Genomic DNA, 25,121 nt, shown 5'->3' on the forward strand with positions numbered 1-25,121 from the left:
CCTCTCAGCAAGGAAGGGGAAATTCCCTGCTCCTCCTGCCCCGACCTGCACTTTTCCCAATGGTTTGTACTTCACAGCAGCATGGGTGTGTGACAAAGGATATCCTTTCTCAGCTTCATCAAGAGCAAAGAAAATATAATATATATTTATATATATTATATATATGTATATATATATAATTAAGTTTAAATATTTGCAGAGAGATCACAACTACCTCGACCTTGCTAAAAGAAGCCTGTACAGCAGAGGGTGGGTGAATAGTGACAAAATCCAGAAGAAAGACAGACACCCAGACATCGGACCCGGACAAACATCTTTGGCAGCGCCTGGACTCTCGGTGTGGAGCCCAGCCCAGCATGTGGCCGAGGCGGCACCGGACCCCTGGCTGAGCCCCTTGAGCGTGCACCGGGCCCTCGTGTCCCAGCTGGGTTTTGGAGGGAGCAGCGATGGGGAGGGGACCACCATGGGCCTGCCCTCCTGTGCGGCAGCCCACTGGCTGCTCGGTGGCCTCAACCCGTCCCCTCCATGCACAGTCGCCATCCCCCTGCCCGGCTCTTCCTTAAGCCTCCTGCCCCCTCGCACCCTGCTGTTCCCCAGCGGCCCCCGTTGCTGCCCCTTCGCTCCTCCGACGCTCGCCTGACCGAGAGAAGCCCTTCGTGGTGCCGCTACTGGTTCTCCTCAGCCGCCGGGTCACGGCACGTGCATTCGTCCTGGTCACAGTCAGCAGCAAATGGGATCACCTGGGGGGACCGAAGGGAGATGTAAGTCTCTGCTTTGAGATCCCTGGCTCCTGGCACCCCTATGCTCCTGCAAGCCCTCTCCACCATGGTACGGAGAGACAGACACTTTGGGCTGTGCGCTGATGTTGTTGGCATTGTGGAGACTGCCAGGCTTCATGCCCACTGAGAAATGGGCTCTGATACAAGCTGTCCCTAGCTGAGTTTTATTCTTAGCGTTTCCTTTTAGTTAACTTGTGTTTCAAATTTTGCAACCAAGGGTCAGCTTGAGTCTTGTGCCCCAAATGTCAAACCCTGGGGAGAAGTCTCCCCTGGTGGGTGTGAGACATTTGGACTAGGGCTGGCAGTGGTGAGGCACCTCTAGATTTCAGTTTTACTTTGGCCCCTGTCAGAAAGCCCTCCTTGTCCATGTCTGAGCTCAGAGACCTGTCCTTCAAGCTACTCCTGGCTCTTCCAGGGTCAGCAAAGCATGAAGGTAGCATAGCCTCATCTTCTGTACCTCTTGGAGGAACTCAACCAAGCTCCTAGCTGCAAAGGCTGGCCTCCATACTATGGAGCCCGCGTAGGAGCATACAGTTCTTGTGCATAGTGGATTAAGATAACCCAGGCAGGCTGGAAGCTGTGTGAGCAGGAATGGCCTTCAGTGGGGCAGGCAGTGGGTCCGTCTAGAGCCACCCACAAGCTGTGCTGCTTTGAGACATCCCATGCAGGTAGAGAGGCTCATTGCACATTGCTTTCTCTACAACAACTATATGTGGCCGAGCATGCTTATGTCACCTTAGCTAGTGGCAGCAGAGCAAGATGGGAGGGCACCAGCAGAGCATCTGGCTCCTGGTTGACAGTTGCCCAGTCATGGGCCATGGGAGCTGAGAAAACAGTTTCCTCCAGAGGTTTTATACACACCAGGCTCAGAGCCAGGAGTTTTTCTTACTGTGGAAGCACATCTGATTTTTCACAGCCTAGGCCAGTGAGAGGCTGGAGTGGTTTTTTGGTGTTTAAACCCCATATTCCTGCATCTGCCTTAACAGAGATATGCTAGAGGCTTGTGCTGTGGGAGATCTGGGACCTGTGGGGGATGCGAGCTGGGGCTGGGTCTCCTGAGAGCCATGGGACTGAATCCACGCACCTTCCACTGCAAACCCATCCTTTATTTTGGCCAGAGATCCAGATGTCTCAGACCTCCTGAGAGCCATGCCTTGCTCCAAGATGTCATGATATCGCTGTGGAGGTTTCACTCATCACTTGGGTGTAAAGCCTTTTCTCTCCTATCTCAACTGGATCTTCCCAGGATTTTATTTTTCCTTTTCTCTGTGTGTATGTGTGATGAAAGGAAAAATGATTCAAGCTCCACAACAAAGATGAGAAGATCCAAATTCACATATTTTTGCAGTGAGAAATTATCTCATGCCCTATGATTTGTTTTGCTGTTGGATATGCTTAGGAAGGATGGGCTGTGAGTGCTGGATAGCAAGTTAGTTGGGAGGGGAGGTTGTGATGGGAGACAAAGAAGGGTCTGTGCAACCCCAACACCAAGTTGCTCCCTCTATGCTATTCCTCCCTCCTTGCCTCCCCAGGAGAATTAGGAGGGAAAGACAGCCCATAGCAGATGCCAATGGACCATACCAAAAATCCTCTGAGATTGCTCAGTTATACGACAAGGTGACTTCTGAGTCACCATGGCTAGCACTATGTCCTATGGAAGTCATTTCTTTGGGACTTGTTTCCCAAAACGAGAGGGAATCCCATGAACCTCAGTGGGAGCTGGGCTGAGCTTTCAGTCCCGCTGGCCCGAGTCCAAACCCCACTGTTAATCAGTGGGATGATGTCTATCATCTTCAGCTGGCTTTGGATTAAAATCATGGATTTGTTCTCCGTTCGTGGGAGAATTGCATTGCAGGCTCAGTTCTACAGTCAGCAAAGCCAAAGAGCATGGCTAGCAGTCACCACTTAATCATAAATCCTGGCCAGCACCACAGAAGAGGCTCACTTACCTTCCTGGAGGACAGTGTGGAGGAGCAGCAGTCACCCCCGTCATACTGGCAGTATGCCCGGTTGTTGATGGTATCGCACCAGCCGTCTGCTTGGAAGGGCTAGAGAGAGAAATTAGTCTTTGCTGAAAGGGTTATTCAAAAGCATAAGGTTGCCCCCAAAAGCAGAGATCCCAGGTCCTCAGCAAGGCCCCTGTGCACCTCTGGTAAGGGCCAAGGCCCAGTTCCACCATACACAACCCCTTCTTCAAAGCCAAAGGGCACCAAAAGACTGGTATCCCAGCTGGTGTGTATGGAGTAGTGGGTGCTCGAAGGGCAGCAGCTGTAGCTCAAAGATCAGGGAACGGTGTCAGGAAGCAAGAAAGCAAATTCACATCGCTAGGGAGGGCCCCAACCTGAATGCCACAAGTCCTCATTCCCATCTCACTCAGTGCTTCTCCATAGAGTCCATTGCCACCCAACTAGGACTGAGTTCACCACCTCATCTGCTCATCCACCTTCTCACACCACTCTCATGTGTCTCCACTGTAATCCAGCTCTCTGCATGTTCACAGCTGGGGCAGGGCTCTGTAAGAAGCTGACCCAACTCTTCTCTCCAACACCCCTCATCCCAAAGAGCTTGACTCTGAAGTTGAGCTTGGTGGCCTGGCTTGGGCAGCTAAGTACAGAGAGGCTGTTATGAGGATCAATAGAGCATCCTGCTAGAGGATCAGTCTTAGGAAGGCAGGTGTTTTATCCTCCTTGGACTATGAGAAAGGTTCAGCAAAGTCAGGAGTCTTCCAAAAGTACTTGCACTCAAGCCAAGCCAAGCACTGGCAAGCACTGGTTGCAAGGACTATGCCTTTTCCAGAATGCTCTTGCTCTGGCTCTTACCCCAGGGAACATGTCCCCACATTCCTCTAGACTCTCCACTGGAGGCTCTAGCCCTGTCCACAGTACATGGCTCCACCAAAGCTGGCCAGGTTGGACTACAATGCTACTTATCTGGTGGCCAGCTGGGACAAACAGAAGGGATCTTCATTAAGCACTAGCTCCCTGCAGGCAAAATCCAACTCTGGATTGAGCAGAGAGGGCACCAGCCTACTGATGACCAGAAATATTGGCAATGTGGCCACCTTCCAGCTTCAGTCTTGGCCATCTTCCTCCTCATTTCTCTTCTTCATGGCCCAAATCACACCCTCTGTAAGGAAATCGTACGGTTGCGTGGTGGGGGATTTTGTGTTGCCAAAATAATGGTGGTTCCTCTTTGCATGGCACAGCCCAGTGCCCTCTGGTGCACCGTCAGGTCTGCCTGGACAGCTGGGGATTTGCAGAGCCCAGATTGCCTTGGTGCAGCTCAGATAAATGCTCCATCATTAACAAGCCTTCTTTACTTTCAGCTCTAACGTGGAAACAGAAAGCTATTGCAGCAGAATAGCTTTCTGTCCAGAAATGTTAAATGGCACAAGCAGCCATTCAGAAATCCATTTTATTGTTGTTCAGTTACATGAGTCATCTGATCAGAGAAGAGAAACAAGCAACTGGGGCTGAGAAGCAGCCAACTAGAGCTCCGAAACAATGCTGTGTGACTGGTGCAACCAAACGATGTGCATGTGAAGCACTTGCAATGAACTAGTCAGGAACAATCTGCAGCCGAGGTTTATTTATCACAGATACACATCAGCAGTGCCAAGCAACAACCGAATGTGCTAACAGAACGGAGAGGCCATTCATAACCAACAGATTAGTAATCACTAATAATCATTAATCATCACAGTAGGCTCTGTGATGGTAGCTACTGGCCCAGCAACCCTGGCCAACCTCCAGGAGGACTGCTGTCATCAGAAAGGGCTCTTGGTGGAAACCTGGCCACCCCTTTGCTCATGGAAGCAGACGACCTGTTTCACTGGATCTGGTGGCCCCAAACGACAACCCGGGGGAAATATACTTCAGAAAATACCTGGACCCAGCCTTTGATGGATACTCACCTGTAGCACCGTTAAAGCGAATGACAGCCAGCTGAAAAATGTCACCACACTGCGACAGCCCTGCATCCACTGTGCCAAAGCCAACATGCGGGACTGGTGATAATGCCAATAATTCACACAAAAAAGCCATGCCAAAACCAGGGAACCAATGTGGCTTTTCGTCATCATGACTCACAAGGAACAGAAATGGGCTCAATGCAGGCTAATGTCACTTAAGAAAGTAGCAGCAGGGATTATGGCAAACCACTGAGTCTGTCTGTGCTACCAGTACCACAGTCCCCAGGCCAAATCCAGGCAGCCACAGAGAGATTGCATTTGCCTGGAAGATCTCACAAAAGAAGAAAGAGCACACCTTCCTACAGCTGTGAAATTGAGGCACAGTCAGGTTAGGCAGCTCACTCAAAAACAAGAAAGGATTTGGTTCCCATCATTGCTGTCACAAACCATGTCCAGAGGAGACCAGGGTACAACTTCACCAAGGCCAAGGGTTAACACTTCTCTTCCATTGAAAAGCATCAGTGGGTCTTAAATGATAGTGATCAAAGAAGATCTCCGAGCCACGAAGCAGCTTTGAGCACTGGGAGGGCCAGGGCAGGGATGCTGGGGCTGGCCGGTGCAGGGATGCAGGCAGGGACTGGCGAGGGCCGCTGGCAGGGAAGAGCTCTTCTGGGTGTGATTTGCTTTTGCAGCCTTCCACGCGGTGGAGTTTTTCCTTGAGCTTTGCTCCATATGTCATGACTCACTGGCAAAACAACACTCGCCGCTTCGGTAGTTTCCATACAATTATGGGGGGGGTTGCCCATCCCGGCTGCACAGGTCTGAAATCGTTTCCAGATCTTGTGTGCAAGGCAGGGGGAGGACAGAGACAGAGACAAGGACAAGATGGGGAAGGAGAAGCTCTCAGTTTCTCTCTACACCTATCAGGGCTAATTGCCCCCTCCTCTCAACCCGCTGGAGCCCGTACCCCACCCTAAACAAATACAGGCTCCTATGGCAACACTTGTTGGGGAAACTTAACGACTCATGTTCCAAATTACATTGGAAAAACATATGAGGGGAAAATAAAAAATGACTAATTGGACTCAAGGCTCAAGAGAGCCAGGTGCAGGGTTCGGGGACCGCTGTCCCTACTCCTCGCCCAGCGCGTGGAGAACACAGTGAATCCTGTTGCTTTGCTTTGCCAAGCATTTTCAGCTGGTTTCATCTTTGCAAGCAGAAAGAGCAAAGTAAGGTGCTGGTGGGTCACCCTTGAGGGCACAGGCACCCTCGTACTTGTATCGGTCTCATTTTGGTCTTGCAAGAGTCACAACAAGGGCGGACACAGGCAATGCAATACTAAGAGCAGGTGACGTGAGAAAGGAAAACCCGTACAGACTCTGTTCAGCCTGTGCTTGAGCTGTTTGGCTCTGCAGAAGGCAATGCCAGTGGTGGGAGGAGGGAGGTTTGCCCATGTTGGTGACTCGCAGAAACACCCAACGATGTTTTAAGATGCTAGCAGGAAAAAAACCCCACACCAATGGCCAACTGTGCCATGCGAAGGCAATGGATGTGATTTGGGGAAATGGCCAGCTGCATTTCATTCACCAGAATATGCATCATCCAGCACGGGGGGAAAAAGGGCTGGTTCGAATGGCTGAGATAAACTGGGAAAAAATTAATGAGGTAATTGCTGCCACCGCTCTGTGCCGCGTTAAGTGATAGGGAGCTACTCGGCTAGGCAGCATGCCACCAAGGCAGCTAGCGAGCCAGGCTGTGTCAGTGAATCTCCCTGCTCATGCCATCCGTCTTCCTTGTTTATTCAGACAGGAGCTTCAGTGGGGCATGTGTTAGCACGTGGAGGTGCAGCATCTGGCACCACCAGGCCAGAGCCCTGCGCTGCCGGCATAAAAATAGTAACCGCGGATCAAGTGCTTGGCAATTTAAATAGGCTAAAAAAACCACATGGTCTCAGAGCCGGGAATAGGCACTAATGAAAAAAGAAAAAATTAAGTTAAAAAAAAAAAAAAAAAGAGGGAAAAATATTACAGGCAAATAAAGGATGTGAGAAAGGACTGGTTAGATCCCGCCACATCCTGGGCAGAAGCATCTCAGAGGGGTCGGCAGTGCTGTTTCTCTGGAGGCTGCCAGAAGATGCCATGCAGGTAGCAGCATCTGTGCGTGGCCTTTTTCCATGGTCCCTGCAGAGTCCCCAGGGCCAGGGCCAAGCTGGCTGGCTCCCTCCCCGAAGCTGGTGTCCTGCTTGGCAGGGAGCCCCCAGTGCCACTGGGGAGGCGGGCAGGGTCCAGACACTTTTCTTCGAATCCACCTTATATGTAGGTTGATTCACTGTGAAAGAGCGTGAAAGGGTGTGACAGAGTGAGGGAAAGATGGAGCACAAAGAATAAATCACAGATGCCATCAGTACTGTACATATTTTGCTGCTGCGTCATGGGCACTTGATGAACATTATTTCCCAGGAATGCAGGTTTTGCTCTGGTTGAACAGACCTGAAGGCCTGGTACCTTGCTTTTGGCAATGACCCATTCCAGATGCTTCAGAGGAAGGTGGAAAAAAGAAAAAAAATTCAGCGTGCACCTGGCCAGTTGTGTAACTGAAGAGCTGAAAGGCTCTCCTGCGCTGCTGCTAGGATGGAAAGTGCTTGCGACTTCAGTCTGCCCATAGCTAGAGAAAGCCCAGATCCCAGTTTCAGGGGATAAAGTCCAGCCTTAATAAGCAAATCTTTTCCCCCCAGCCTTCGGGAGGCTGTGCAGGGTCCTGGGCTTTGCAACTGTGCTGATCCCATCCAAGGAGGGTGCATAGTTTGCTTTCATGCTGCTTCTAAGTCAGCACGGATTTTGCTGTCCTTTCATCCTTTCCTTTGGGCATCAGTATTTTGGGCATCAGCCTCGGACCCTTTGCACACTGAGATGACCATGTGCGACCCTGCAGCCAAGGAATTCCAGGTGCCTTCATCCTTCTCAGCTGTCGCTCTCAAAGCAGCCCCAGAGGAACAGGGGAACCATCATTTCAGCAGGGGAGACAGGCCTTGGAAAAGCTGCCATGCTGTCAGACCCACGCCTCATGCATCAGCTTCACTGCTGTTAACTCTGCTCTTGCGATGCATGAGTCATCAGTGATGGAAAGATCAGTCGGAGACAGGAGACAGGAGGGAGACAGTGTGGCAGGGAGACAGGGACAGGACTCCATGATAAACCTCTGCTGGAGAAATGTCTCCCCTCACTGTGCCCATGGTCTTCCAGGAGCCACCACCTTGCAGGGTCTTCAAGAGCAAGCCCCCAAAGGCATCAGCATGTCCTCAGCACCAGAAACAAGAAAGCAGCAGTAGCCAGGGCCAGGGCCTCACCTAGCACAGCTGGAAACTGCTGCCCATTTGGCAGGAGAGGGATGTCAGCCCAAACCAGGGCTCACAGAACCGTGGGACACATACATTGAACTGCCCCAGGGCTGGAGACTGCTGCAACTTCAGGGGTCTAAGACGTGCAAGAGAAGCCACATCCCAGGCAAAAGCCACTGCATGTGGCAGGGCGGAACAGGCAGGGGTGCGTGGGGAAAGGAAAGCATGAAGAAGCTGCAGCAGCCCTTGGCCAGGGATAGGCAGAAGGCAGCTTCTACCCGCCAGATGCCTTTCCTTCCTTCCTTCCTTCCCACCTCAGCCACTAGCCAAGATGTTTCAGAAAGCTCTGGGAGGTCTCTGGGAGGTCCCTGGGAGGACTTGAAGAGTACCCAAAGCCTTGTTAAAAGTCTGGTTCACTTAAAGCCCCTATGCATTCACCACCCCAGCTTGGGTCCCTGGAAATTCCCCCTCCCATCCCTGTCCGCATCCCTCCAACATCACTCCAAACCACTGTTTCCCTACAGAAAATGGGCTGGTGTCAGTCCCTTCAGCCACAGATGCAGCAGGAGCTAGTTAAAGCGATGCTATAGCACAGTGTCCTCAGGACACATCCCTTTCCTTGCATACACACACACTCATGCTGGCGAGGCAGGGAGCCCGGCCATTCTTGGCTCCCCCTGCTTGCCCAGGGAAGTTGACTGGGAATGCAGACTGTGGGAGGAAACGACAATGTTCATTGTTTGGATTAAATATTTTTCTTGGCCCTTTCTCTGTTGCAGTGTCTCTTTTATTTTATTTTTTTTTTCCTCCCCCCCGAACACCCCAGGCACATTCACTTTCCCTCTCTCCTTCCTGAGGCTCTCCAGCACGCAAGGAGGAAATCAGCTCTAAAAAACACAGAGAGGGACAGAAAGGGAACAGGGCTGGCTTCTGCTCAAAAAGCTTTTTGGGATGCCTCGCTGCCCTGAGCCATTCTGAGCAGCAAGCAAGCACTACCTGGCCTATTGCAGCGAGGGAGGCAGGGTGAGCACCGCTCAGATGAAGAGAGCCCTAAAAATTTGGCAAGAGGCACCTGGGACCAAATGGCCTGAAGAAAAGAGGAATAAATTGCTACAAACCCAGCACGTCATCCACCATTTTAACATCTCCTAGCTTGTGTCCCCTGAGCTGTTCCTGTGCTCCTTTTGAACCATGGCAGCTGTCCCCTGGAGCCACATGCCTGCAGGATGGCTTGCTAGGAGACATCATGGACCTGCCCCATCACCTCAGACATGGCTAGAAAGCAAAATGGAGAAATATCAGTTGTTTCCAAGCTTGCTGGTGTCCCTGAGCCACTCACTTGTCAGCTCAGCGTGCAGACTGCTTTCATCACATCTCAGGTCTTCAGCTCCAGCTCCAACATCCTTCTCCCCAGGCCTCAGTAAGAAAACAGAGGCTTGTTGCTTGAGAAAGTATGCCACACACTCTAAGGAATGTTTCAAGGAAGGGGTGACAGGCTGGAAGGCAGCATCCTGCTGTCTGCTTTCAGCCTATGTGCCATCACCTGTACTGCCATGCCCAAGGCAAGCAACAGCCAAGCTTCCAGCCATCTTGGTATGCAGCTCTAGGTGTTCTTCGGGACAAAGGGTGTCCTTTGGACATGGGTTTCCTGCAAACATCTGGGCCTCGTTTGCATCAGTCTGGATTGAGTTTGGACAGGATCAGTGTCTGAAGGGGGATGAAGAGCACAGAGGTTAGATTGCTGCTGTAGATGCCTGAATGCTGCTGTAGATGGCCATACTGGGAGAGCAGGTCTTTGCCTTCATGGTGTCTGAAAGTGCTTCTGTGTCCCAGGCCAGGATTCGGTTTGGACACACTGCTGCTGCAGAATTGAGCATGTGGCACTTTGGGGTACTGAATGGGGGTGTTTTTCTTCTCCCCTGTCCTGCTCTGCATCTTGTTCCTCAGGGACCCCATGTCTCAGCAGACAGTGATCTGGAAAGGGCTTTGCACAGTCCTCGGGGACAAGAGTAAAGAAAGGAATGGAAAGCTGGTGTAGATAAACACCACATCAGAACAAGTCTTTGCTTCCATAAAAACATCTCTGTCCATGATCTATTCACGGCAGGGTCCTTAGCTTCATCCTTTTTACACCCTGATCTCAGTGCTAACAGGAGAAGAAAACCAGAAGCAGGAAAGAACAAGCCAAGGGGAGCACAGGAAGATGCCAGGTGTCGATAGCACTCCTGGCAAGCACGGTGGCTCCCAGAGATGGGTCCCCAGCAATGACCATTCCCAGGGTGGCTGCTGCGCACACGAGAGAAGCCAGGACTTCCCATGCCACGAGCACCAGCCTGCGATCCTGCCCTCAGCAGCTTGCCTGCTGCCATGGATTAGATCTCCTGCCAAGCCGTTTGTGCAAAGTATGTTGCAGGATAGAACGGGTTATGGAAAACAAGCCCTGAAAACCACGAGGGCCTCCTGACCCACTTGTATCTGGTTTCTGCCAAGTTCTTGTTACAGATCTTAAACAGAAAGAAAAACAATATACGACAGATGAAGGGGCTGGAGGGGAATGAATATTCGTGTTGGAAGAGCAGTTGGCTGGGTTATGCTTGGGGATGTTTGTTTATTATCAGAAGCGACTCATTGATTTTTATTTCAGCGGGTGCTTTCAGTGTCTTTCCACTCCCTCTGTCTGTGTCACCGGCTCCACGACTGTGACCGCTGGGAGAGGGGAAAGTGGGACGTGGACAGGGATGGAGGGATGGCACCTGAGCTGGAGAGGGCAGAGAAGTAGCCATAGGTTGGGGTATCCTAAGTGCAGGCCAGCCTGCACAGCCATGGGTTGGGGGAGCAGAGGCTGCTTCCACCTCTTTGGGTCTCCACCACCACTGGTGTGGTGCCTGGATGCTGTGGTCCTACCCGTGCCAAAAGGCTCCCATCTTTTGGGGCTCTGTAAGCCTGTCCCTGCACCATGCTGGTGTGTGATCATTTTGTTTCCCTCTGTTTGCTTTGTCTCTTAAGAAAATTAGGTTTCTACAATCACACTCCATGTGTGTGCAGGGGACAGAGATCCACGTGTGTGCAGGGGACAGAGTTCTTTTCATAGTTTAGGAAAAGTATGCCTCAACTGGGATTTTTGGAAGAGGAATAAATTTCTTTGGGCTCATCCACTGAAAGGCTGTATCCCATACTAAGCAGCCTGTGCTGCTCATGCCAAGAGCACCATGAAAATATACCCTGCAGGTATGTAGAGAGCTCCTCATCTTATCTTCCACCTCCCCAGCATGAAGGGCTTTGTCCTCACAGGTCATGGGCCAGGTCTGATCCAGAAGTGACCACTACCTGCAGTTCATGTTCCTTGTACTCCCCCACTATTGACACTTGCTGCCTTAGGCATGGGCGGACAGTATAGCCCTGCCTGGTCCTTTCAGTATCTGTTTGTGGACCTGATGTCCACTAATTTGTTTAATCCCTTTTTGAACTTAAAGCTACTACTCACCCCTGCAGCCTCACATGGCACCCAGTTTCAGAGTTCAGTGCTCACTGTGTCCAAAGTACTTTTCTTCACCTGTTTGAAACAACCCGCTTGCCAGTCTTAGTGAGTGCTTCCCAGTTCTGCATTCATCTTATCCAGCACCTCTGACTTGGCAAAACTCCAGCAGTCTTCTGCTCTCCAAACTGAAGAGTCCCAGCTGTTTTAGGGTCTCCTTGAAGGGAAGCTGTGGCATTCCCTTAATCATTTTGATTGCTTTTTCCAATTCTGCTGTGTCCTCTTGAGATGTGGAGGCCAACACATCGTGTACTATCCAAAATTTTAATGTACCAGAATCTAGGGCAAGTCATCGAGTCCTGTTTGGTCACCTGCATCACATGGGCTCATAGGCTTTGGTGAGACTCCTGAAGGAATAGCAGTCACATGGTCTGCCTCTTGCCTGCTTACAAGAACAGCAGTCACATCCAGTAGGATCCTCTCCACATTTTCAAAGCCAGATGGCAGACAGAAGAAGAGTGCAGACTGGATAAAGGTGTCATGAAACGCCTCCATGGGGACAGGAGATGAGATAATGATGATGTGAGCATGACAAGAGGGTAACTACATTCTGGCCATGGTGAGATACCTATTGCTCTAGAGAGTCTCCTTGGAGAAGCTGGTATGCCTGTAGTCCTCATTGCCTTAAGCCCCAGGAGAACAGAAGAGGATCTCTTTCCCAGAGTGGAGCATCCCACCAGCATCATGTTTCTGCCTGGTTTCCTGCACTGAGCTTTGCCATGGTACAAAATCAGAGCTCCTGCATCCGGGAGGAGGGGCAATCAAAGGGCACCAGCCCCATCGATAGTGAGGAGCAGAGGCAGCTGCCTACAGCTGGACCCTGGCTGCAGCACTTCGCCCAGGGAGCAAGTCGCACCCTGTCTCCCATCACATTAAAGCACAGTGGGACCCTGATTTTAGATGAGACTTCGTGCTGTCCTTATTGCATATGCCTTCAAAGGGGTTAACTCTGGCTGAAAAATGCTGGACACAAGCCACAGATGTGCCAAGCAAGGGTTTTGTGCATGCTGGTGGGAAGACCCAAGGATCCATTGGGGTCCTTCACTACCTGTTGGATCAAGAGACTGGAGAACAACTTGCAACTGCAAACACAATTCAATCCCTATCTCATCATTTACATTGTAATGCCTCAGGAAAACCACAAAACAGGGAATGGATTAGTGTTTTATGATCGTGATAACATGACCAGCAGCACACGGAAGGGCAGCAAGACCTTGTCCTCATGTGGGAAAGACCTGAAGAATTCCCAGCAGCTTATGCTCACGACAGCTTTCTGGTATGGCCTGTCTTCAGCCAGGGTGTGAATCAGAGACCTCAAGCCAAAGTCTCTGCATGTTCCCCCAGCATGCAGTCAGGGCTGCTCAGAGCAAAGCACAGCAAAGTCAGCGTCAACCAGAGAAGGCACCAAGTCACATCAGGAAGGAATTGCTACCCTACAAGGCAGACCATAGCTGTTGTAGATCTTGTCCAACTCCTACCATACCAGTATGAAGCTCTGCCTACTGGTGGTCTGTCCAAAGCATGCTGCCTTAAATCCCTTGCAATTAGCCCTTTGCATGCAATGATGAAACAGAGCTGGAGGTGGGGGCAAGGTCAGCACATTGCACAACGTTGGGAGATAGAGGAGTGCAGAGCTGGTGAGCTGCATGGACTAGGAGATGGTCTATAGCAGGCAATGTTGGCCACACTCATGCACGGACTGTTTTGGACCATGGCAGGAATAGTCCAAGGGAGCAGCCTGGATCATTGTGCATGCTGTCTCCTCCTCTGAAGTCAACAGCCTCACTTGCTCTTGGGCACAGGCAGAGGATAGCTGAGAGCTGGTCACCTTGGGATGGCTTGGGAGAACCTGCCCCCCTTGGGAGATGCTGCAAACACTTCCCTCCCAGCAGCCGAGCGCACCACCAGGACCATGACCACCTCCTCCCAAACCACGGTGGGGAGGAGGGGTTTCTCTCCTCCTCCACTCCCCTCTCCACCCAGCCCCAAGCCCCCTCCTCCCCCCCCCCCGCCGCAGTGCTGCCATCTGTTTTTCTACTGATGGCAGGGTATGAGATGTTCCACTGGCCCTTGAGAGGCGAAGCACTCTCGGTGCTAACTCGTATTCCTGACGGGCTCCTGGAAGGGTTTGCATCCCTCCCTCCCTCCTTCACCCGCTGAACTACGTGCCTCCATGCTCCGGGGATGGGGAACTTGGCAAGGCGCAGCGAGAGACCGGGAGGCAGATGGACGACCAGATTAATGGAAAGAGAAGGGAGGTGGGGAGAGGAGCAAGAGGGATGAGCAGGCAGGCTGATCCGCTGCCAGTGTACGATAAAGATGAGTGAGAATTCCTCTAACACCATTGCGCAGTGACCTGAACTTTCCAATGTGAGGCAGGGCTCCAGCTGAGGCTGGGGAGGTTGAGGCTTGGCTAATGCTGCCATGCCGCAGCCCAAAGTGACTCCACCAGGGAGAGACGGTATGAGCAGCCAGGTGGCCTGGATTTCTCTTACATAGGGTTGTTCCCCTCACTGAGGTGTCCAGATGAGAAAGCTTCCTCATCCAACACGCACTCGGCAGTCAATGGAGAGACGATGGTATCTCCGAGGGGTGACTCAGACCTGAGGTGACCTGGACAGTCCACTGGAACAGCATTTCACTGCCTAGTGGAGAGCAGAGGCTGGGCTCCTAAAGGAGGTACCTCCAGTGAGGGATTACTGTGAAATGAGGAGGAACCTGGGACTAAGGTGTCCCACGGACATGGCAAGTCAAGCTGAACCATGTCAGACCCAGCAGGGGCAGAACATTTCTCATGCAAGTAAATGAAGTGGAGAACAAGAAAAGGAGGTGTGGTCAGGAGGCACCATAGGGCAAGGACAGATTACAGGTTATATTCCATCTCTACCCAACTCTCGCTGTCTCCACGTGCTGCAAGAGATTGGGTCCCAAGTGAAATGGCCTGAGAACTGCAGTGCCTTTGGTCACAAGGATGGAGGCAGGAGAGGAATAGGAATGAGGGTGCAAGCCAGCGCGGATGAGGTGGAAACAACATTCAGGGCATTTTCTGTGGTCAAACGAGGGGACTGGTAACACCTCCCTTCTTCCCAGTGCCGAGCAGCAGCTCCCAGAGCAATACTTTGAATGAGACACTTTTGGTAAGACTTATTCTTTATGGAAAGACAATGACTACTATAAAACTCATGTGAAAAAATGTTATCTAGGAAGACTTGGCTTATCAGTCCAACCTTAACAGCCTGCAGCATCGTAAAAGAAAACCCAATGAAAAGAATAATCAAAGACATGTACGTGAGAAGTGAAGAGGAGGAGAACAGGGAGGAGGTGGCTGAGCTGTATCAAAAAGGAGAGCATCAGGGTGAAAGAAACTATCTGAGGATGAATCTTCATTAGTATTACAGTGAGTGACTGTGACCTTAAAAATAGACCTGTGCTGACGAAATTGCTAACGAGGAAGAAGGCATTGTTTCACAGAGGAGGATCAGGATATCTGACAAATAGTTAGATAACCCAAAGGACTAGAGAGAGAAACAGGATGACATTCACTTGTATAAAATTAAAGGGCAAGTTCTTGTACTGATGGTAAAACATCTGCTGTTAGCTTGGAGCTCATCAGTTGGAAACAAAGGAAGTAGAGAAAGATCTGGGTGTACTTGCTGACCTCAGGATATCTCTGAGCTGCCAGACAGATGCAGCCACAGAAATAACAGATATAGTCCTGGGTCCTATCAAAAGAGACATTTCCAGCACAAGGAAGCTTTGTTGAGAGGCTTTGGTGAGACCTCAGCTGGAAGAGTATGTACTGCTTGGTCATTCCTGATAAAAGATTAATTGAAAGCAGAAAAGGCATTAAAAAGACTACAAGGGTGATGAAGAGCATGGACTCTCGATCTTCTGGTAGGACACTGCAAGATTTTGGCTTGCTTAACCTCCTGTATGCTAAGACTGCTGTCTAGGGTTGCTTTCTAAGAGTAAAAGGGGATGACAAGCATCCAGGAACAGAAAGAGGTCACGTTGGCCATAAGCATGTTTGGGTGGCCAAGACAGTGACTGTTACTGTGAGATGCCGGGACTTCAGGTAGTTGGTTCCTATCTCTCTCTCTCACACACACATGCACACACACACACAAATAAGCTGGCATTTTTCATCATCCCCTATGGGACCCCTTGCTGAAGACACAGACCCAAGGTGAGGTGAGGAACCACAGACGAGGAAAGTCGGTCTGGTGTATCTGAGCCTAAGGGAGCATCCTCACGCCAGGGTCAGCTTTCTCTCACCTGAGCTGCACAGGAAGGGAAGAAGGAGCACCTCACGCCCCATATGTTTCTTTTTTGGAAAGACCAACTCCCAGAGAGCACAAGGAGCAGTTCTCCCTTGCTAACAGGAGAACCACGGATAGAATCACCACAACCATCTGGACTGCTCTTCCACATAAGCCCATCCTACTTCAAATACATTGCCCCAGAGCTGAGCTAAAAGCTATGGTTTAGAAAGACCTGGAGCTCCCAAAACGCCGGAGGATCCATCACTAAACTCTGGTACTCAATCATCTCTCTAGCACACAGCACCTCATTCCCCTATGCTTGCAGCCCATGCCTTGCAGTAGAGATGCACAACACAGCCATCAAGTTTGGGAAATACCTGCTGCATCTTCTGTTGACCATAATGTTTCCTTCCTGGGGACATGCCCCCTGCAACATCGCCCTTTCTCCCACACTTCAGTTGACAAAGAGCTGAGCTAGGCAGAATCGGTGAGCAAAAGCGATCATTTGCATTCAAATGAGCACATAAAAAAAAATCAGCAAAACCCAAAGCTATTTTTGGTGTGCAAACTTCATTTACATTTTCCTTTTTGGTAAAAATCCCAAATTTTCAGCATACAACATTCCAAAATACCCCCTCTTTTTCCTTTTATCCTCAATCATAATAACAACTAGTGCTTGACAAAGACTGCCTATTTTTAATTTCCTTTGCAAACTGACTCCAGGCTGCCTACGATTTTCTCCTGCCTGGTCATTATTCAAAGTGAAATGAGCAGCTAACCCATTTCTGCAAGGAATTCTTTGTCTGCAGATTCTTCAGGAGCGGTTTGTTTTGCATGTACAAGGCTGGAAATCCTAGTTGTTTTGGTTGGACATGTGAGTCACACAGGGCTTTTCTGGATCCACGTTACTCTAGAACTGCGGTTCTGGTTAGAGGAAATATTCAGGCTTGGAGTCAGCACAGGCTGTTTGGGGATACCCCTTGCCAGTGAAATCCTTTTGCTAGAACATTCTTCCCAGGCTGGCCGAGAAGAATCAGGCAAGGAAGGAAATGGGTTTTTCTGCAGCTCTCGTTCCCCAGTATCACCCGGCTGCGGGGGACCATACCTAAGGATGCTTGCTCTGGTGTCTCTGCTGAGCCAGCAAGCCCTGGCCCAGCTCGGAGCAAACATGAAGTCAAAGCCATCCGGCTTTGTGCTGGAGCGAGTCTTCATTGCCAGGAGCTCTCCTGCAAGGAGCAGGCAGCTCATGCTGGAGGCAGGGGGGGCTTACCTCACACGACTGGATGCAGTGAATGACGGAGGGGTCTGGATACCACCGCAGCCTGCCCGTGCACACAATATGCTGAGGAGGGAAGGAGAAATGAGCTGTTAGGTGAGGCGGCAGAGGGAGGGCAACAGCCACCAATGCTCTCTGGAGGTAGAGGGTCTCCCACAACACTGCATTGCTCGTCGCGGTGCTGAACAGCAGTGGCACCCCCAGGACCCTCCCTGCACCTCTGCCCAGCAGGAAACCCTTTGAAGCCCATCAAACCCAAGGCAGCTGCACCTGGTTCACCCACAAACCAGGGTACATTGTTCAAGGCAGAGGCTAGATAGACACACATATATGTCTATGTAGATGTACATAGATACAAAACTGAGAGAGGACAAAGGGAGATGGCAGGGACCACCAGAGAAGTGGGTTTGGCTAGCAGTGCCACCTCACGGTGGCTGACTTGGCCACAAGCTGCTGCTAGGGGGAAGCCACTGGGGGCCACTACAGGCTGAGTCTGCTATCACCTTCCTGCGTGATGTTGGATTCACCAGCTTCTCACTCGTATGGGACGGGGGGCTCAGCCGGTCATCACTCGGTGTCTGCATCAATTTGCTCATTGACCCCTGCTCAGGCTCCAAGAACCAGGTCCTGGGAGGACTCACCTCCCCGGACCTGGCCAGAAGCAGATACACCAGACTCACGTTCACTCACAGGGCTGAGATTATTGCTGGTATTTACAAGGCACAAACTCAGCTGTTGCAGCCAAGTGGACACAAGAGCGAGATATGAAGGGCTCAGTTTCATCATGTTGGAACGTGTTGTCCTGCTCGTTCAGCGGGGGTTTGTGGGGAGCACTCATGATTATACAGGGGGAAGAAAAGCCCCACCACACATGCAATTTCCTCCTTGTAAAGCTCAGGCAGACTTTGAAATCTGAGGCCCCATAAAATGACGGCTGGCCTGTGAAAGTGTCCTAGGATGCCCTTCACAGCGTGGGAGTCACACAGAGGGGCACATATGTTTTCTCCTAGCCTCCCATTTGAAATGTACAGCAGCAGGCAGACCGGCTCCAGCATTCCTGGGTGGCACAGCAGCTGGGGATGGGGCAGCTCTGCCCATGCAGACCTGCCCACGCAGACCTGCTGCAGGTCCTCCTGCTGCGTGTTCGGTCAAGACCGTGATGAGGCTGGGACAGGATGAGGTCCTGGCCATCCTCAGCCAGTGCAGGGAAGGCAGACCCGGAGGCAGCTGCCGTCAGATGGGTCAGAGGCTGGGGATGCTGGCTGATCTAGACAATTCCTGCTCAGTCCAGACAATGTTTGAATCCTAACCCTACTGGGGTGTTTCATATGTGGTTGTTGTGCTTTAATGGCATCTTAGCATACTCATATTAGGATACTCATACTCCAGGCTGGGAAATAAGGGCAGAGGGACAAACCTGCTCGGCTGCGGGATGCAATGAATCAGAGCTGAAAGCAAAACAGGGCCACGCCCTCCCCAAGTGGCCTCTGCAGCTCCCTGTGTTGTTTGCCCCATCCTCTCCATCACCTTGGGAGCACGGCAGCTCCCAGGAATGGCAAGCTGTTAGAGGCTCAGAGGAGCAAAGCGGGGAGCAGAGGCGGGAGCTGGGGCAAAGAGGAAAACAAGACGGTCCAGGGAGAGAGCTCCTGGCAAGGGGGAGCACTGCTTCTTAAAATAACACCTCCCCTCCCTCCTCCTCTCTGCAAAATGCCTCCCTTGCACGAGAGCCTGCAGCAGTGGTGAAAGGGAAGCCGAATGCCACTGCCTCGACGGGCCAAGCCATTCAATCCCTCAAAGGCGAGGACTCCTTCCAAGGCTTGTGCTTAACCATCCCACACGCCCCGGGCGTCCTCAACCCCGCCAGCAATCCGTCATGGGTCTGATTCAAGGCGACGTACAGTAGTATCCACAGGCACAATGCTGGGCCTCCTGTGGGTTCCCAGGAGGAGGGGAAAGTGTTTGGATGGGAGCACTGGCTCCTGGGAATATTGTTTGCTTTTCTTTGTTCCACCTCCTTCCTTATGCATCTCGTTTTTATTTTAAGAAATATTACCCCAGCAGAGCTACTTTTTGGGAAAGTCATGCTGTGAGGATCCAAACTATTTGAGCTATTTGAGCTGTTTTGCCTACAAAATGAATAAGAGATGGGGAGAGAAAGGCTCCCTGTTCCAGCAGCAGAGGTAACAGGCCAGCCAGTGGGTCCTGGCAGCCAGAGACACCTTTCAGCTGACAGTGCCCTGCCTCCTCCCTGGCAGGGACATACCTGCCTGGGGTTGCATCTCTGCTGCCAGGTAATCAGGGACCCAGGCTCATGCCGTGCCAGGGGCAGCTTTAGCTCTCCCACCACTGGCTGACAATAACAGCAGCTTAGCAGGTTTAGGCATGCAGCACATCCTGAAAAATCAGTGGGATTCCTGCATTTAGCTTCATTCATTGTGGTATCCTGCAAATCCTTGAAAGCTGGCTTGTGAGCTGATAACTTATGCTGAACTTTGGTACAGGAGAGCAGGAGGCTGTACAGTAGTGTCCGCAGGGGAGGGAAGAGGAGGAAAAAGTGGTGGGAGCGAGGAGGACCTTGGCACTGGAACCTGGTTACGGGGAGCAGCGTTGGTACTTCCAGAGCAGCGTTGGAGAGGGCCAGCCAGCCCTGAGCTCTCTTATGCTGCTTATCTTTCCAAGTCTTATCTTTCTTCACCCAAGGCAAAGAGATTTTGGTTAAAAAACACCAGATAGAGACGAGGGAGGCTCCCCTCTATGCTGCCAGCAAACCCCCTGCTAGAAGAATCCACCTCTCCATTTACCTGGACTCTGGTGGGCTGCAGACGGTGATCCATAGTCTCAGCAGTTATGTTTTTGGGCAGTATAACAGGGTCACTGGGAGGTATGATACAGGAAGGTATGCACACAGCACCTGTGGGAGGAGACAGCACCTTGAGGACTTCATCAGGAACCAGGCAATGATGTTTTATGGGAGGACACCAGACCCAAACGTGTAGGCTCCTCACTGAGGACAGAGGCAGACATAGTGGAGACCCTTTTCCTCCCAACCTGGGATGGCAATTCCTTCCCCAAATCCTGAATTATGCAAGAGCCTATAGGAGTTGTGGCCAATTCCCTTCTCCCAGATGAGAGGAAAATTGAACATGCCCTGAGAGATAGATTCAAGCCCTGATGGCAGGACATGGGATCCAGCATGAAAATAAGTCTGACCTGAATGCTATGGGATGTTTGTTGACATGTTAGGAAGCATCTTTCATGTTTTTTCTACCATGCTGAATTCCCACTGCCTTCCTATGACCCAGGAAGAAAAAAAGCTGCAAAAACCACCTTGGAAAATCAGGTGGGTCCCAACCCTAACCCCAGCCTCACATCATGTCTGTCCAAAGCTTAACCTTAGCAGGCCCTGCCCTTAGACTCGCCTCAGCCTGTTTTGATCAGACCTAGATGACTGATGTGTTTGCTTCAGAGTGATACAGGCTTTGCTCAAGCATCCTGTCCAGCAGGATGCCAGATGAGGTGCAATGACTGTGACTGAGCATTGCAGCTTTTCCTGAAAGCACAAAGTGACCAAGTCCTGGAGAAAGAAATGGATGATGTGGTCCCTCATCTGGTCAAAGTGCCGTGTTACGCGTGATTGTCACTGCAGCTTTTATCTAGGACCTGCCACATTAACCCTGCAAACGTTAGCAGTAGTAACAAGTAGAGAGACCTCAGGGAGGATGGAGGGCTACAGATTAGGAAAATTACTGTAAAGAGCTGGGTTTGCTCTAGAGACAAGTCCCTGATCCTTCTGAAAAGACAGATGCTTACACTGGAGCCAGCTTTAGTTTTGAGTCTTGCCCATGAGTACAACCAGGCCATGCACAAGGCTAAAGCCACCCATGGCTCTGTGTTTAGAAAGAGGATGGAAGAGAAAACAGGATTTTTTTCATAGATTTAGTGGGGATTGGTACAAGAAGAGTCATCGTGACCTTAAGCTCTCTGGGAGGGCTGAGTCAACATAAGGTTTGGTTTTCTGTGTAGCTTTCATCTGCCCTCACCTATGCCGTGCCCCTGCTCACACTTGTACTCCACGAAATTCAGCTCCGGAGGTGGTGGGCAGGTGCCCCGTAAGCTCTCGCACAGTTTGAACTCCTCTGTCCACAAGCCCTCCTTGGTGCAGACAATAGGAACCTGCAAAGCAGAGGGAGAGCAGCCGGTGTTACTACCGGCAGCGGCAGGGGCCACCCTGCCTGGCCACTGCAAGGACCCCCCTCCTGCCAGTGAAGTCGAGGGAAGTTCTCCAGGGCAGCTGGGTTGCAGCCATCCGGTCCAGACTATGTGTGCTTTGCACTACTGACCAGAAAGCAAATTGTTTTCCAGCTGCTGCTGGATCCCACCGGAGGGAATCAACCCCACTTCTTTTGACAAGACCTTTCCAGCAGGTTGGATGCAAAACCTGGATGGAAGAGCCTAGCAAGGAGCAGCCTCCACCCTCAAGCAAGCCCCTTGGTTAGCAAGCCTGCTGCAGCAAAGTTGCCCATCATCCCAGGCAAATGCATTTGCAGTAGCTCCCAAAATCCACTGGAAACCCTCTACTTTTGCTTTCTGACCCTTTTCACTCAATACAAGCAGGCTTGCTTAGGACCACTGCTTTTTGGAAGGGTCACCAGGGAGCAGAAGAGCATTCTCAGGCAGTGGTGCACCCTGTGCCACGGCTGGTATCCAGCAAGAAAAGCTTTGGGTTTGCAGGGCGACTGCTGCTTGGTGGTACAAAGGCATTTAGCCCTAGGGATGGCCAAGCTGCTGGGGGGCCCCTCTGCACAGCAGGGCACAGGGAGCCCTACTGTTTTCAGGTGCTCTGAAGCACAATGCTTGGCTGATCTCTGCCTCCCTGCCCCCAGGTCACTCACCTGTTGTCCCTGCGGCTCGCAGTTGAGGATGCACTGGCTGTCCAGTTCGAAGCCCTGGGTGCAGTTGTACATGCCCTCAAAGACGGGAGGGGGTGACTCGCACACCACGGGGATGCAGTGCCCCTCTTCCCACTGCCCGCTCTCCAGGCACTGGACCTTCAGGAACTTCCTGAGGAAACACAGATACCAGACTGGGCTGCAGCTCCCCAAAGAAATCCCACCTTGGCTGCTCCAAGCGTCCCACAGAAGCAGGAGCAGCCTAGAGACATGTCTCCTGGAGCACAACCAAGCCCCCCCCACATGGGGCTTTCCCATGCCATCCCACCCCTCACCATGGGCAGGTCCTCCTGAAGGGACAGCCCACGCTCAACCAGGACCTTTTCTTCCCCTTGCTGAAGGGATCATGCTGATTTAGGAGCACTGGATGCTTTTTCCTTGCACTCACCACCCCATTGCTCCCCACCTCTAGTAGTGCCCCTAAACCATTCCTCTCTGCCCTGCAACCCCTGCGGGTCCTGGGCTGCTTTGTCCTACCGCCAGTAGCTACATACTTTGCTGGATGGAGTGAGCCTCCACCAGTAAATCCTGCTGGCCTGCACCCAGCTACTCCTGAGGCTCCTCTTTGTACTCCAGCCAGATCTGTCAATCCCCCTCTCGCCAAGGGGCTGTCATACCGCAGCAGACCAATACCATCCTGCGCTGCTAAAACAGCCCAGGCGCAAACTACTTGCCAAAAAAACAATGAAAAAGAAAGGAAGAAAAAGTCCAGGAGCAGAGCCCACCCGCTTTTCAGTCTCCCGTCCTTGGCAGCGATAGGGACACCACATCTTTTACATAGAGGCATCGAAACCCCACAAGGCATCGGGCTGGCTAGGGACTGCTCTCCCAGAAGAGGACATGTCACTGCGACCCCAGACTTTTACACACAGGTTTTGACAGCACTGATGGGCTTTACCTGAGCCCATGCTGATTGCTCTGTCCTTAATGGGACTTCCCCCCACCACCTCCTGTCCTTCTTTACTAGACAGCCTGCTCCAGCTGCTTGCCCCTGCCCTCTCCCACCACCCGGTGCCAGCCGGCAGGGCTCCAGGCACCCTGTTATGGAGTTTATAGCGTGTCGCAGGTACGCGGAGGGGGGTTTAACTGGGTTAGAGAAACCCCTGGGGGGAGGCACTAAATTGCCCCTTGTTCTGAGCGGCAGCAGACATTGCATGGGGCCACCCAGCTGCCCCCCAACACATGTTGCAGGGTCATGCAGCCCAGAGAAACGGGGGGACCCCATCTGCACCCCACTGCCAGATGTGGGGCAGGAGCTGGTGGCCATCCCCATACACATTTCTGCTGGGAACTCCTGGATGGGAAATTTGAGAGCTTTTTGAAACATTCTCATTCTTTTAAATATTTGCAGCTCTTAGGGATTCCCCCTCTCCCTTCAGAAATCAGGGATCTGCTTTTCCTAAAGACTAAGGGAGACAGTGGATTCCTGCTGTGGTGAATTCAGGCTCCAGCAGGTAATGTGGAGGCAGGCAGGGAAAGGGGTGAGATGTGGCAGGTCCTCTGGGCACAGAGTTCTGCACAAATCTTCCCACCAGACCACGCTGGGAACGTGGGTGGCCACAGTGTGAGCACCCAAGCAGCAAGTGGTGCTGCAAAGTCACCCCAAGAGCAGTAGCCTTGAATTGACTGAAGGGAACTGCAACTACATACTATTTGGTGAGGAAGAGCAACTCTGGATCCCATTGTGGGCAGCTGTGGTTTCAGCCCCCCTCAGTTTAACTTTCTTAGTTGCTCACCCTTTCCACTGGCATGATGGTCACTGCCTTTCAAAGATGCCCCATCAGACCCTGCCTCCTCCCATGTCTGTTTGAAAGCTTTGTTTTGCCCACCTTTAAAGGCAAGCGAAGGTGCATGCCAAGAGGTACTGATCTGTGTTGGATGTCCAGATCCTCAAGCAGCATTTTCCCCTTCTTGAATTGCCTGGCACACAGGGTGTGACCCAGCTCTTTGACTTGCAAGGGGTAAATCGCTGAGGGTTAAGCTGATGTCATTATGGCAATAGGAGTGGTGGTGGTGCAAAGCCTCACTGTAATGCCTCAGGCACCGAGAAAACTCCTTTACAAACCAGGAGAATCCCAGCCACATGCTCCTTCTCACTCCCCCGCTGGCCAGGGGGAGTTATACCCGTTATACCAGGGTATAACTGATGCAGCCACTGCACCTCCCTGTTGCTCCCCCAGATCACAGCAGAGGCCTTTTGCCTAGGAGCCTTGGGAAGACCTGGGGAGAGGGGCCGAGTATGGGAAGGACACACTGCAGGAGTTGCAGTTTGCACAGGTGCACACTGTGGTTCAGAGCCCCATCATCTTCACCAGGGCTTCTTGTCTTGATGTGGTGCTAGAGTGACCCCAGCGGGGGCTGGCACTGTGCGTGGCCTCTCCCACCTCTCCCCAGACCTGCACCCCCCCTAGACCTGGGGGGAGAAACCACCTTGCATCCCTCACCCCACCACCAGCATCTGTGCTGGGAAACTTCAAACAGGGCTAGCCTGGGCTGACCCCAGGGTAGAAGGTGGCATGTGGACCACTGCCGCACGTATGAAGTGAGCAGTTTATATTAAGACACAGAGAAGGGAAGGGAGAGGCTTTTTTTTTTTTTTTTTTTAAAAAAAAAAAAGATATATAAAAAAACCACAACCTCATAGCAGCTTGAAATTTCCAGACCCCCCCGACTTCTTCTGATCTGGGTTAGCGGCATTTCTTGAGGATTAACAAGGAAGCCAGGAAAATCAGAGTCAAAGCTTCCCCCTCCAACCAGGCAAGCGGATGCCTAATGGGTAGAGGAGGCAGGGGAGACAGCTGAGGCCAGTGAGGGCTGCGTCTGATGTGAAGGCATGAGCGCTTGCCCAGCTCTGGGAGCTGAGCACGCAGGAGCCTGGCTGGGATCCAGCTGCATACTGGGGTGGCCAGCTTGGGGGAACGGGGTCTGCTGTACAGTAACAGTGATAAATGAGCCTAAAGCCTCATCTCCCATGGCAGGAGACTGACAGCTTCAAAAGGAATAGGGAGAGTTGCTGGTAAATTGAAATAAAGCGACATGAGCTTTGTAGGACCTCTGCTGCTGTGCTCCAAAG

At 51.7% G+C, this 25,121-nt stretch overlaps 1 protein-coding gene across 1 annotated transcript in view; it reads right to left on the reverse strand.

Moving 5' to 3' along the window:
- Positions 1-230: 230 nt before the first annotated feature.
- The window catches only part of PAPPA2 (pappalysin 2), a 93,959-nt gene continuing 69,068 nt past the window's right edge, over positions 231-25,121 (reverse strand). The window contains exons 17-22 of the mRNA XM_072867218.1: positions 21,992-22,160; positions 21,140-21,272; positions 19,901-20,010; positions 17,094-17,165; positions 2,729-2,827; positions 231-740 (exon numbers count right to left, since the gene is read on the reverse strand). Of these exons, the coding sequence (XP_072723319.1) occupies positions 666-740; positions 2,729-2,827; positions 17,094-17,165; positions 19,901-20,010; positions 21,140-21,272; positions 21,992-22,160 (658 nt within the window). The 3' untranslated portion in view covers positions 231-665. The remainder of the gene's footprint in view (positions 741-2,728; positions 2,828-17,093; positions 17,166-19,900; positions 20,011-21,139; positions 21,273-21,991; positions 22,161-25,121) is intronic.

Source organism: Ciconia boyciana, chromosome 7 (genome assembly GCF_034638445.1).
Source record: "Ciconia boyciana chromosome 7, ASM3463844v1, whole genome shotgun sequence".
In the NCBI taxonomy this organism is placed as follows: Eukaryota; Metazoa; Chordata; class Aves; order Ciconiiformes; family Ciconiidae; genus Ciconia; species Ciconia boyciana.